General features: G+C 49.0%; 1 protein-coding gene across 2 annotated transcripts; it reads left to right on the forward strand.

The window, feature by feature from the left end:
• Window positions 1-217: 217 nt before the first annotated feature.
• LOC147645451 (serine/threonine-protein kinase PAK 3-like) lies at window positions 218-12,859 on the forward strand. 2 transcript variants are annotated; one of them, XM_086874606.1, is made up of 14 exons: window positions 218-452; window positions 2,120-2,157; window positions 2,600-2,731; window positions 3,869-4,213; window positions 4,660-4,749; window positions 5,149-5,326; window positions 6,801-6,864; window positions 7,561-7,609; window positions 7,988-8,100; window positions 8,693-8,810; window positions 9,234-9,333; window positions 9,800-9,996; window positions 11,347-11,484; window positions 12,593-12,859. In XM_086874606.1, the coding sequence occupies exons 1-14, from the start codon at window positions 374-376 to the stop codon at window positions 12,719-12,721; spliced, it is 1,770 nt and encodes a 589-aa protein (XP_086730732.1). In that variant the 5' UTR covers window positions 218-373; the 3' UTR covers window positions 12,722-12,859. The 2 variants fall into 2 exon arrangements, with proteins under 2 accessions (XP_086730732.1, XP_086730733.1); XM_086874607.1 differs by having other exon boundaries at window positions 246-452; window positions 3,417-4,213.
• Window positions 12,860-13,066: the final 207 nt, after the last annotated feature.

The following is a 13,066-nucleotide window of genomic DNA, read 5'->3' on the forward strand; positions in this document are numbered from 1 at the left end:
AACCCTTCAGTATCTGTGGAAGTTTCTGTCTTTCCATTTCCCACAGCCCAACAAAGGATTTGTGACCCTTTGTGACAGAGGAGAACCTGCCAGGCAATTTTGTGTTTGCTGTAGGGAAGGTTGGGTTGCTCTGCATCAATTCCCAGAGCAGCGCAGAGCATTGGCTTTGTGATGTCAGGGCATGGATGCCACCTTGTCGTGGTGACATCCTAAGGTTGCCTTGGTGCACGGAAGGCCTCAGGGTCAGAGCAGCTCTTGGGCTTGCTCAGTGCAGGAGCATCCTCCTGCTTGAGGCGTTTGTCAGTGGGCAGCTGCACACTGACAGGAGCCGTGTTTGTTTTTGTGGTGGAGCAGAGTGTGCAAACTGTCAAAAATGATGGAGCAACTCGCTGCTGCCGTTTGCACCATCTATGTCATCGGATATTCTGGATATTACCTCACCAACCTGGCACGTAAGTAGAGGTTTTCCCTGGCTGGAACCTGAGCTGGCTTTTGTAGGTCTCCCTGCTCTTTCTTAGTGACCGGGTTGCTATTGAAACACAAAGACCATGAGGATGCCCCTGGTTTGGTCAAGCTCCTGTCAACACCTTCAGCAAAACACGGGGTGTCTGTAGCCAGGGGGCTGCGGGCAGCATTTGCAGGGCTTCTGTTCCCTCCACGGGAGAGCCTGTGGCAGCAGAGTCTGGCATTTCCTCACTTTGCTGGCTCAATCTCTTGGGGTGACTTTACTTTTAAGATAGCTCTGAGAGCTGGGGAAGTTGAAACTGCTGGAGGCTGATGGGAGTTTTTTCTCCTGACTAATTCCTGGCCATGGGTGAGAATTGGCAGCAGTTTTAACTATTGGGAAGTGAGATCAACCTATGAACACCACCTGAAGATGTGAGGCCGGGAATTTCTTGCTCTCTTTGGTTTCTGGCTTCTGACGAGGTCACAGGGCTCTGTCTCGGCCTCCTCCCCCCCTCCAGGCCGGACAAGGCTGCAGAGGACGGGGTGGGGGGAGAAACGGAGCCGGCCGGCCTGACTTGGTTTGCAGTTTCTGCCATTGAACTGAAACCTGACACCATCAACATCTGCACCTTTGGCAAGATTTTAACTCTTTTACTGCCTGCATGAGACATGCAGATTAATCCTTTTTTTCCAGAGAGAGAGAGAGAGGGAGTGATCAACCATCAGCCCATCAAAGACAGTGATGAAAAAAAATAAATTTAGAGGGGGAAGAGGAAGAAGGAGATGCTTTTAATAAGCTGAAATATTTTTCTGTTAAAGCTATGGAGATGGACAGTAGTTTTCTGAATAAAACCTCCTTTAATTCATGACAGAGTATATTGGGAGGAATGGAGTGTTTCCAAGTGAGGATTTTGAGCAAATGATGAAGTAGTTGTGACACTGTGAGATGCTGGAACAGAGGGGGAGAAGTAAGAGTTGAAGATTTGGGCTTTTAAGAAGCAAAAAGAAAACTTCTGTTTCCAGGGGGGCTCAGAAAAACAGATAAAGAGAACTTTTGTCTTTGAATAACTCATTCTTAAAAATGACATCCCTAGACTCATGACCCATAACACACCTCAGAGTGATGGGAAATGGGAGGAGATAACTGATGGCAGATTTCCTGACAGCTGGCATCAGAGAAATAGAAAGCTATGAAGAAAAATAGTTTTCTTGTGAAAAACTCCATAGATAGCAGAAGAAGACTTTTGTTTCTCTACAAAGACTGATGAAAAGACTCCAGCAGGAATTGGGACTGTTGTTAACACCAAAGTTCCAAAGTATTTTTGTCTCTATGTTGTCATGTAAACAAGGGAATGGTTGGGTAGTGGGGGAGAGAAGGGTTGTTCTGGAAGTTTTATTCTGGTTTCTTATTCTTGTAGTTTTTGTTAATGAACTTTCTTTATTCCATTTAAGTTTTAAGCCTGTTTTGCTCTTGTTCTAATCCATATCTCACTGCAAGATACAAGTAACTTTTCTAGTGATTTTTTTGAAGTTGTTGCTTTAAACCACACCAGTCAAGCAGGACACCTTTGAAAATGTAGACTGGGAGATCTTCTCAGATGCTGTTCTAAATAGGCCACGGTTCTCTCCAGTTTTCTCAAAGAATTTGGTTCCTTTTCCTTGCCCACTGCAGGTCATCTGAGCCGTGTGTTCAGAGGTGCCGATCCTGAGGTGAGTCAGAAAGGAACATTTGATGTTCCTGGTGTTTCAGAATTGTGCAGGGAACTGTGAGCTTGGCCTGTGGCAGTAGAGTGCAGAGGGCCAGCTGGGTGGGCTGAAAGAAGATCCATTTCCATGTTTAAAACAGCAATAGCAAAGGCATTGTTGGCTATTTCCTAATTTTCATTGCAGAGCTTTAAAAGAACTCAAAGCTCAGATTTGCAGAGAGAACATTGCTTGCTGATAGTAGCCAGGGTGAACTCTCTAATTCAGAACTATTTGCAGCCTGGCTGAATTAACCCATTTTAATTTAGTTGGAGAGACTCAGAATCCCATTGCTATCAAAGCTGATGATTTGTGCTTGGTAGAGCTGGTTGTAGAAATCGAGCTGAAGAGAAATAAGGTTCTAAATGATAGGGAGCTGCCTGTCCCTAACTCCACCATCTGTCCACAGAGCCCAGAAGCAAGAGCAGACTCTGCTGTGGCTCCCTCTGCTCCTGGAGAAGAGGCCAAAGAGGAGCAAAATGAGCAAAAGGAGCACGAGCCTCCAGCTGTGGTCACAGCCCAGCCTGACCATGCCCAGACAGTAAGTGCCAGTGCTGGGTGCTGCTGTCTTTAGTGCAAGGCAGAGCTGCAAGTTTCTGAGCAGCCAGCACTTGCTGTTGCTGGCTGAGGATGCTGAGTGCTGGAGTCCTGCCAGCACCCAGCCATTCCCCCATCCCGTGGCAGCTGGAAATTGGGCTTTGAGCCGTCGTGCTGAGGCCCCAAAGCGCTGCTGCCTGCGGGTGAGCAGCTGGCTGCTTGGCTCAGGGAAGCTCTGTCTCTTGGCTTCTGCCAAGCCATGGCCAAGGGCTCACACGGCATTGCTGGGGCTCACAGGGCTTGGTTTGTTTGCTGTCTCTTTTTGGAAACCTCTGCATGACCTGGAGAAGTGTTCTGCAGTTTTCTGCAGTAATTCTTCACTTCTGCAGAGTCTTTTAGGCCACCTGTCTTTTGGCTTTTGATAAGCTGCAAGGAGATGATTGTGTTGTCCATGCAGCTGTGGCCAGCCATTCTTGTCCTGTGTGGCCAAAGAAACAAACTGTGTAGTTCTGAACCCTTCTTCTGAGGCAAAATCCACAAGTGGCAAGTTTCTCTTGATACGTTTTGTGGTGAAGTCTGCAGCTTTGGAAACTGCATTGGAGCCTAGTGTGGGGGCAAAGCTGCAAGTCCTTGAGTGCTGTCTTTTGTTGCTAAGAACCCCTTTAGAGATGGTTGTTTTTTCTCCTTAGAGCTGTTTTCCTCCTCCTGCCTCTTCTGTCCTGACACTCCCTGTTTAACCTGTAAATTTCTGCCTGTCCTAGTGAGGTGAGACAATTCCATGGTTTAGGTGGTTTTTGCTGACTTTGGTCATACATGCATTACATGACCCATGGCTTCCTTCATTGGCATCCCTAGGGGTGTGTCAATTAATTTGTTGGTGGGGCCTTTTGAGGATCTCTGTCAGTGCCACTCAGAATTCTCAGCTGACAAAAGAGGGAGGAGAAACACCTTGGTCCTCTTCCATATCCTGAGGTGGCCATAGAGGCTCTCTGACCTGCAGCAGAGGATCCAATTGCACACATCCTTGTCTCCTGACTGAGCAGGATTTCTAACAAGAGTGTAGATGTCAGAAGGGCAGGAGTGGCAGGGCAGGCCTGAAAAGGGCAGCTCCCAGGCACTTGCTCTCCATTTGTGTGTACAGAACATCGAGGCAGAGCCCCAAGCAGAGCTGCCCGAAGCTCCGATGGCCATCATGGCAGTGAAGAGGAGGCCTGAGGAAGAAAGGAGAAACATCGAGGAGGAGATGAATCTCCACTGGCAGAGAGGAAATCAACGAAACCAGGTGAGTGAAAGTGAGGCAGACACTCCACTCATGGAAATTCCTCTCTGTCGTTCTTCACAGGCCTCCGAGGAGGAGCTTCTGGCAGAGCTGCAGGAAGCTGAGGCTAGGATCAGGGCAAGGGAGAACAGGCTGGAGGAAGAAAGGAGAATCATCCAAGAGAAATTAGATCTCCTCGCTCAGCAGCAAGAGGCTCTAGAAAATCGAGTGAGTGAAAGAGCGACAGGCACAGCAGTCACTGCAGTCTGGTGCTTTCTGCCCTTCTTGCCTTTCCTCTGCAGAGCAGCAGGGGGCTGGGCTGATGCCTCTCAGTGCCATCCTGCTGTAGTGTCTATCCCAGCTGCTTGGAAGGACATTTCCTGCTGTGCTCAATCTCAGCTGCTGCCCTGGACAGTGGCACCAGTCATTTGCCCCTTTTGCCAGCACTCATCTCAAGGGATTCCTGCTGGCCTGCTCCTGCTCTCCTTGTTTCTTCAGGGCTTTTTGCAAGTGAACACAGTCCCCCAGACAGATTTGGAATACAAGCTGCAAGCTGTCTGTATCCCTTGGTGAATCTGCTGCTGTCCTGCTCTTTCCCTTTGCTCACAGTCAATGAGCCTTGGCACACAGGGACAAGCTGTGGTCTCTGACTGCTTTGTTCTCTTTGACTTGAGGTGGACGTGTTGATATCTCACCTGGCAGCCTGCGAAGGCTTCCAGCAAATGCCGGCTGATGAAGAGCCCCAAGGTCGGCGGGAGGCACAGGTACTGTCCCAAGCACAAGTGCTGCAGGCTGAGCACCTTCTGAAGATGGTGCAGGAAAAGAGGACTGAGGGGGAGGAGCTCCAACATTAGAACAAGGAGCTGCAAATGTGTCTGCAGCCCTTGGAGGGGGAAAGGGATCCTTGGGAGGAAGTGCAATGGTCGTTGTTGCAGTCATCCTTCAGAAAATCCAGGAAAATGGAATATGAAACTGGCCATCAACTTGATTAAAACCAACCTTGGGTTTTGACCATTTGGTTCCAGAAGCGGGCATCCAAAAAATCCAGCTGATGAGCTTTGCATGTGACTAACAGCAACTTCCTAAGGGCTTGCATTTGAAAAGGGAACTCGGGGTAATCTCTGCCAGCCAGCTTCCTGACACAAACTCCTTTCTTCTCTCAGATCTACACAGGCTCTTCCATTCAATCTGCTGCTGCAGCAGCAGCAGCAGCAGCAGCATCTAAAGGAGCCTTTGTTCCCCAAGCTGAGCAGTGGAGCCGGGGCAGTTTGTCCATTTCCAGCAGTGACACATCTGCTGCTCAGCTCCAGGAGAGCCTGGGAGACTTCGTGGAGCAACTGAGTACGTCTGGTGTATTTCTTGTCTGAGGGACAGTGTATTGTGTGCACGTGCCAGCAGAGCTGTAGCAAATGATCCTCCTCACTTTGGTGTCCCAGAGACATTTAGGACTCCCCACAGGAACTGCTGTGCTCTGAGGCAGCGAGAGAGCGCTCTGGCTGTTCCTGCTGCCTCTGAGGGCAGCTTGGACTGGCTCGGCTTTGCCTGGCATTCCCTTGCCACTAAAGGCAGAAGCAGGAATTGTTCTTGGATCAGCAGAAGGCTGTGGCCCAGCAAATGATCTATGCAAGTTCTGTGTGCTAGTGGCCAAACTGAACAGAGTATTTAATTCCTAAATTCTCCTTAGACTCCCGACTTCCCACCTGTTGTCAGCACCAAAAGACTTCACAGAAACTGATTTGGGATTTTGTCTTTTTGTTGTGGTTCTGTTTTCTGTGTGGTGTTTTTTATAGATTTTTGTTTTGGCTTTGGTGGTTTTTTGGTAGGTTTTTTTTTCTCCATCCTGAAAGAGCTGTTCTGCCCCATGTGTCTTACTGGTGTCATTTTTAGGACTGTTTTTATTGCCTCTACTACATCTACAAGGTTTTTATGAGAATGCTGTATTTTTGTCAGTGAGGACTCCTTTGAAAGAACATCAGGTGACAGCAGAAACAGAGAGCAAGAGATGTTTTCATTGGGCCCACAATGAAGAAACAGATACTTGTATAACAATCTGTAATTAGTATCCTAGTTTTATTTTTCTAAAGATGTGTCCAAGAGACACATCCACATGGTGTGATCAGATAAAACAGCACTGCAGGCATTTCTCAGGAGCGAGCCTGCAGCCCCTGTGCTGTGTATTCCTCAGATCCATGGCACTTTTTCATCCCTGATTCCCAGCCATTCCCATGACTCTTAGAATCCTACCTATTGGCCCAAGCCCTGCTCAGATCAGTCTCTGGGAAAACACATCAAGCCCTTTGTGATTCTGCAGCACAACCCATTTAATCTGCTTCTTGCCCATAACAGCTGCCAGTGCTGTGCTCTCAGAAAAGACCTGGTGGGGCTGAGAAAAGATCCCAGCTGATTTGGTGTCTACCTTCACCTGCTGGGACACAAAAGGGCCTTGATCTGCACCTGGCTGTGTCTGATCTCCAAGGCAATGCTGTTGTGTCCTGAACGGGGGCCACAGCTTGTCAGGGGCTCAGGCTGGCTGTGTCTTCTTGCCATTGCTTGTCAGTGCTCATGCTTGGCCTTTGCCAGCCTTGTGCTGTGCCCTGCTGTGCTCTCTGTGCTTCATTTCCTTCCAAGGACTGGACAAAATCAGTCTCTCTGCTGCCCATTTGTACTGCACAACTGCCTGTCTTGTTGCTGCTGTGCTTGCTGCCCAGCTGACCACAGAGGGTTCAGAGCCCCAGACAGCGGGGCTGCCTTTGGCATCTCCTGCAAGTTGGGATCTCTGCCTGAAAGTCAGCATCTTGCATTTTGTTTCCCTCAGGGAGGATGGTGAACAAGGAAAATCCCATCACAAAATACATTGAACTGGAAAGTCTTGGCAGCGGGTGAGTCCAACCACAGTCACTTCTACACAGCCATGGGCCAGGTGTTTCACTGGGGGAATATCCATCAAGTGGGAAGTCAGACAAGTTGTCCACATGTTTAGACAGCGGGCTTAGTCTGCCCCATGTCTCAGTACTGGCCAGAATTTGTCAAGTGTGCTCAGAAGGCATTGTCAAAGACATCTCCATGCTGCCAAGGTCTTGCCTGCAGCAAGGAACAGAACCTGGGAAATCTGCTTGTCTCTCAAGTGTGGGACAGCTCAGGATTCATTTCCTTCGCATTTTTGGATGTCTCCAAATCATCTGGCCACACTAATGAAAGGAGAAGAATCTTGCTTGCCTGAAAGCACAACCTACCCCCAATGAGAGCTGTCAGATAACAGTTCTCAGGAACATTTCTCTCCAAGAGTTTGCTACAGGAAATACTCCATGCTCAGGATTAGAATTGCACAGTTTAGAAGCTGATAGCCGAGATGAAGGAATAAGCTGCCTTTTGGAGCTGAGGCAGTAAATCCCAAGGCTTCAGGAACAGGCCCAGTGCCCAGGCACTTGAGGGGAAAATGCATCATCTGCCTTCTGGCAGACCCCTCCTGCAACCTGCAGCTTTTAGGCATTTACAGCAGAGCTCTCCTGTCTGGACTGGCTTCCACTGCAAGATCTAAATGGCTTCTCCTTTCTTTGCTGCTGTTTTGTTTCTAGGGGTTTTGGAGAGGTTTCCAGAGCACTTGACATTGCAACAGGAGGAGAGGTAAATGTCAACAGCCCCTGCAGCCTCTGCTGCTCTCCAGGCCTTTCCCCACTGCTGACAGCTGTGGCTGGAGCTTTGAGTAGAGCTGTGCTGAAAAGGCACAAGAAGCACAGACTGGAGCCAGCCTGCAAATTGCACTTGGAACAGGCTTTGTGGACAAGGCAAATCGCCAGTGGCCACATGTCCTGTAACTGACCCCCAAGGGAGCAGAGAAATGGGCTGTTGGAATGTCACTCCCTAATTACTCCGGTGATGAGGTCTAATCACAAGGCACTTTGGTTCAGCTTGGCTGTGCCATTCCAAAATCACTTGCTCCATGTGTGTTGTGGTCTCATGCTACCAATTGTCTCAAGTTACTCCTTTTCAATGTCATTTGAGGTGGCCATAAAGAAAATAAATGTGCAAGGAGTGAATAGGAAGATACTAACCATGAATGAAATCAGGATCATGGAGAGTAATAGGAGTCCCAGGATCGTGAATTACTTAGCCAGGTGAGTGGTCACGGTCCTACCCCTTGAATGTTTGTTTACATACTACAAGCATGAGAGCTTAAAACCCCACTTTGGTCAGTGGCAGGAAATAGAGTTGTTAATGATTATTTCTCGACTTATCTCCAATGGATGGGAAGAGACTGCATTTTGTCTGCATGAATCCACCCTGGCAAATGCAGACTGAAAATTGTTCAAAAACCTGCATCAGCCCTATCTTAAGAATTCAATACCTTCTAAGTTCATTGCCTCCACAGTTCTTTGGGACTCAGTTTTTCAAGTTTCTTAAATGCTGATGAACCATCCAAGAGAGGATTGCCCTTGCATTGTTGCCCCTCTTTTCCATTGCTGTGCATGCCAGGAAGACTAGGTGCTTATTTCCAGAAATACCATGCGTGACAGGTTTTTTATCTGGGCTCTTCCTAAACTGCCTTTCTCCTTGAGACAGCACAGACTGCAAACACTGCACAGCCTAGAGGCAATGTCTATGCCTTTACTTCTGCCCTTGTCTCCAAGGGACCCAGAAACAAGACTCAAGCAAAAAACCAACCTAGCCATGCATGTTCACCTGCATGGCCTTGTTTCCTTTTTTCAGCTACCTTGTGCATGAGGAACTCTGGCTGGTGATGGAGTACATGGACGGAGGCACTCTGAGAGATCTCATCGACGAGATTCAAATGTCTGAAGGAGAGATTGCAGCTGTCAGTCGGGAGGTCAGGGATCCCATCTGTGCTTCCAAGGCCTTGAGCTGCATTGTCTGGGAAACAGGGGCTCAGAATGGGAGTGATTTCATGGGCCAAGCTTGGTTTCTGTGTTGCTGCTTGGCTATGGGCAAGCAAGAGCATCTCAAGGGAACTGTCTGTCAGTGCCCCTACACTCACTGGACTCACTTCCTGTACTCTTATCCCCTGCTCTTGTATTCTATCTCTGTCTCTTGCATTGGCATTTGCAGTTCTCCACTGAGAAAGGCGCTGCTCTGCTACTGTGGGAGCAGCAGGCTCTTGCTCTCAATGGCGCTGTGTTCTGCCATTCCTCCCCATTCCCCTGCAAAGGGAACCTTCCACAGCTGTTTCCTTGCTTGTGCGATGAACTCACAGCACTACTTTTTGCCCCCCTGGTTCTCTTTTCTCTCTCAGTGCCTGCAAGGACTGGATTTTCTTCACTCCAACCACGTGATCCATCGAGATGTCAAGAGCAACAACATCCTTCTCAGAACCGACGGCTCTGTCAAGCTGGGTCAGTGTATTCTTGCTCAGCTTCAGCCTTCCAGGAATGGGGGGTGTGGGGCTGCTTTCAGTGACTGCCAGCTCCCCAAAAATGCTGCTGCTGGCAGTGCAGGGGTCCCCCCTGCTGTGGGCTGAAGGCACAGTTGCAGGGTGCACACAGCTATGACAAGGAACCACAAGCAGCCAAGAGTGCTATTGCTCTGTGTGTGTGTCTGTGTGTGTTCCTTCCAGAGGGAGGGAGCTGCAATCTAAACCTTCAGGGGAACAAAAGGCACTGCTGGAGGAAGTGTAAAAAATGGGGGGATGTTTGAAGTAGCCAATTCATATTTCCTTGGCTAAAGCCTCAGGGAAAGAGAGCAGGGAGTGTTGTCCAGGAAATTCAACTGCACATTCTCAAACTTCCACTGGGGAATTCTCTGGCTTGGTTTCCTAATTGAGAGTATTAAAATTAAAAGAGTATTTTGCTTTCTCCTCAGCTGATTTTGGCCTTTCTGCTCAGCTCACCCCTGAGCAAAATCAGCGGTGCTCGGTGACCGGGACTCCTTGGTGGATGGCACCTGAAGTGGTGACGCGTCAACCATATGGCCCCAAAGTGGACGTGTGGTCTTTTGGAATTGTGGCAATTGAAATGGCCGAACAAAAAACTCCTTATGACAGTTTCACTGCTCGATCGGTAAGGAGCAAATACTCTCTGATCCCGCTGTCTTTCTCACCTGTCCCGTGTTCTCTGCTCACTGCACAAAATCCCATGGCCATCTGCTGGAAGTACTTCCACCAAGGCCCCTTCTACAAATGGCCCTGCAGCACATCAGCATCTGCTGGAGCTTTGGTTGCAGCACTGGGGGAACTCAAGCCTTACCTCGCCCAAACCATCTCCATTCTCAGGCAGCATTTTGCTTTGCCTTACAAGTCGTTCCAGCTCTTTTGGCTGTGTAGATGGCCCCAAGAATAGGAAACAAGCATCTCAGAGCTGGTGTTATCTTTCCAGAAATGAAGCAAAGAAACTCAAACCAAACCAAGTTTCTAAAACAGTGCTTTTGAGAGAAGAAGTGCAGCCCCATTCTTCTCACAGGGAAACTTGTCTGAAACCCAGAGATGAGGCTGTAAAGCCAGAGTCTCTTCTGCTTCTTGTGCAGTGCTGCTGAGACACTCAGTGACCACCTTCTTTCCTAACCCAAGCCACTTTCTCCATATCACCAAGCTGGAGCCTGGTGACGAGGAGAGCCTGCCAAAACCTCCTGTTTGTTTCCTGGCACTTTCTGGGATGGGCACAGCGTTAATGCATTGACTTGAGAATCCAACGAGCACAGGCTTACCACAGGGGTGACACTTCTGATTTCACCATGAATATTTTCCTTTTGCCACATAAGGGAACCTGAAATTTTCAGAGTGCTGAGAGACAGAGCTGCAGGTGGCTCCTGTGTGCCCAAACAGGCATTTTCAACCCAATACATTTGTGGAGGCATCTTAATGTGTCTGTGTTGAAAATGAGATTCCAAAGGTTTGTTTCCTTCCCTGAGGAACACCTGCTGCATTTCCTTTCTTTTCTTCCAATTACCATCATTTTCAAGAACAAGACAATAAGCTGGATGAGTTTTGTTTTATGGCAGCTGTGCTTAAGGGACCAACAAGCACTGCAGAGATTCTTTTCATGTAAGAATCCTTGGAAATAGTACAGTTAGTTAGAATAGCAAAATTCCTCTTCCAAAAAGGCTGCCAAGCTGCTGGGAATCCTCCGAGAAGGAAACATGTATTTGCTGATGTATTTGCCACTAACTAGATCAGGCAATGAAATCAGCTGCCAAGGCAAGATCTGCTGGATGTTGGCAAAGCTGTGGCTTTGGGGCTTGGGTTTTTTCATGATACAGGAAAGTCGTCATCCAAATGCTACAGGAAAGTCATGTCTGCCTCTCTGCCAGGGCAAAAACTGCCACTGCAGAGTGGAGCTTAAACAATGGGCTCTGGGAGAGCAGTTCCAGATGGGAAAGAAGCAGGTGGAGCCTTGTGTTTCCTTTTTCTCCAGGCTAAATTCCACATAGCCACAGAAGGGACCCCACAGCTGCGGCAGCCCGAGCAATTCTCGCCTTTGCTGCGTGACTTCCTGAGCTGCTGCCTGCAGAAAGGCGAGGCGCAGCGCTGGTCTGCCAAGGAGCTGCTGCAGGTAAAATGCCAAAAGGGCTGCAGGTGAAACAGGGATGGGCTCCTCCTCCACTGAAATCCAAGGCATCAGATGAGCCCCCATCCTCCTCCCTTCCAACCTTGGTGCTGTTCAGCTGACAGTGGGGAGCAATCCTAGACTGGGCTGGGCTGGCAGGGAGTGCTGGGTTTTAGCGCTGGCTAAAATCACCAGGGCACTTACTCATTTCTTGCTGGGAGCTATGGATTAGGAGAAGGGCAAAACAGGCTTCAAACTTCAAAGGAATAACAAATTTTATTAGCAGGCCCACAAGAATAAGAAAGGTCTCACCTGTGCAGTGAAAGGGTTCAATCTCACCCAGGTCATGGCAGTCACGGTGTTGGATTTCAGGCTGTGCTGGGCCCCTCTCTCTGCCCGGGAGCCGCTGGGAGGGGAGGCTCGGCCTGGAGCCGTCGCTGCACGCCGGGGAGAGGGTTTAGTGTGGGCAAGATGTCAGCAGCCGTGGCCTGGCCCAGCCTGGGGCCGGGGTCCCGCAGCCTCCATCCCCCGCCCGGGAGCCGCTGGGCTCTGGCCCGGCCTCCCCCAGGAGCACAGGCCGTGGGCGAGCAGGGCCGGCCTCACCAGAGCTCCGTTACCTTCGGTCTCCGGAAGCAAAGAGGGCCAGTGCCCGGGATGGTGGTTTTCAAAATGTGCATCATCACACAGGCACATCTCATTTCTAAATGGTGCTAAATGTTGTCAGTTCTCAGAACTAGCCAGCCATTGGCCTGTCTCAGGCACAGGGGAAGCTCCCAGCAGCTTCTCTCAAAGAAATCACTTCCGTGCGGGGTTTCTTACTTCTTTCCCTAAATGTCAATTCATCTCAAACTAACACACAGGGATATGGAAAGGTCATTTAGTCTGTGTCCTGCAATGAGCAGGGACATCTTTCAAGAGATCAGGATACTCACACCTCAGATATTTCCAGGGGTGGGCCACCTACCAGCTCTTGGGGCAACCTGTGCCACTCTTGCCCCATGCCCCTGACCTACTCTGACTCAATCCCCTTTCCATTTAAAAACTATTCCCCTGCCTTTCAAGCTCTTAGATTGGAAAATCATGCTTTCTTGTTGTTTTCTTTTCCTTTCTGCAGCATCAATTTATAACATCGGCCATGCCTGGGTCCAGCCTGGCACCTCTCATCGTTGCCGTGAAGAAGTGGAAGGAGGAGGCAGGAATGCAACAATCAATTTATAAACTGTCTTCTCCATGGCCAACTTAAAGTAGCATTATAGAGTAGGACTACAGAGTAGGATTGTAGAATAGGATTATAGAGTAGGATTGTAGTGCAGGATGGTAGGGTAGGTTTGTAGTGTAGGATTGTAGAGTAGGATTTTAAATAAAATTTCTAAAATCTCAACTCCTTTGGAACATTTCTCTCCTTCTGACCCTGTGAGAAAGCTCAACATTTCCTCCTGAATTGTCAGTTTTTTCTTAGAGGTGGAAAGTGACATTGATGGCTTCTTTGGTACAGTTTGTAAGGGGGGAAGGCTCCTCTTCATTCATCCTCTCCAGACCACACTGCCTTTGGAATATGGCCAACTGGACAAGTTTTGCCCAGCTGTGG

Source organism: Cyanistes caeruleus, unplaced genomic scaffold (assembly GCF_971803275.1).
Source record: "Cyanistes caeruleus unplaced genomic scaffold, bCyaCae1.hap1.1 HAP1_SCAFFOLD_296, whole genome shotgun sequence".
Classification (NCBI taxonomy): domain Eukaryota; kingdom Metazoa; phylum Chordata; class Aves; order Passeriformes; family Paridae; genus Cyanistes; species Cyanistes caeruleus.

Excerpts from the sequence above, each read along its gene's own strand:
- LOC147645451 (XM_086874606.1), top strand. The coding sequence starts at position 374 with ATGATGGAGCAACTCGCTGCTGCCGTTTGCACCATCTATGTCATCGGA. Across the intron at positions 7,610-7,987 it reads ACATTGCAACAGGAGGAGAG|GTGGCCATAAAGAAAATAAA; the intron begins GTAAATGTCAAC and ends ATGTCATTTGAG. Across the intron at positions 9,997-11,346 it reads ACAGTTTCACTGCTCGATCG|GCTAAATTCCACATAGCCAC; the intron begins GTAAGGAGCAAA and ends CTTTTTCTCCAG.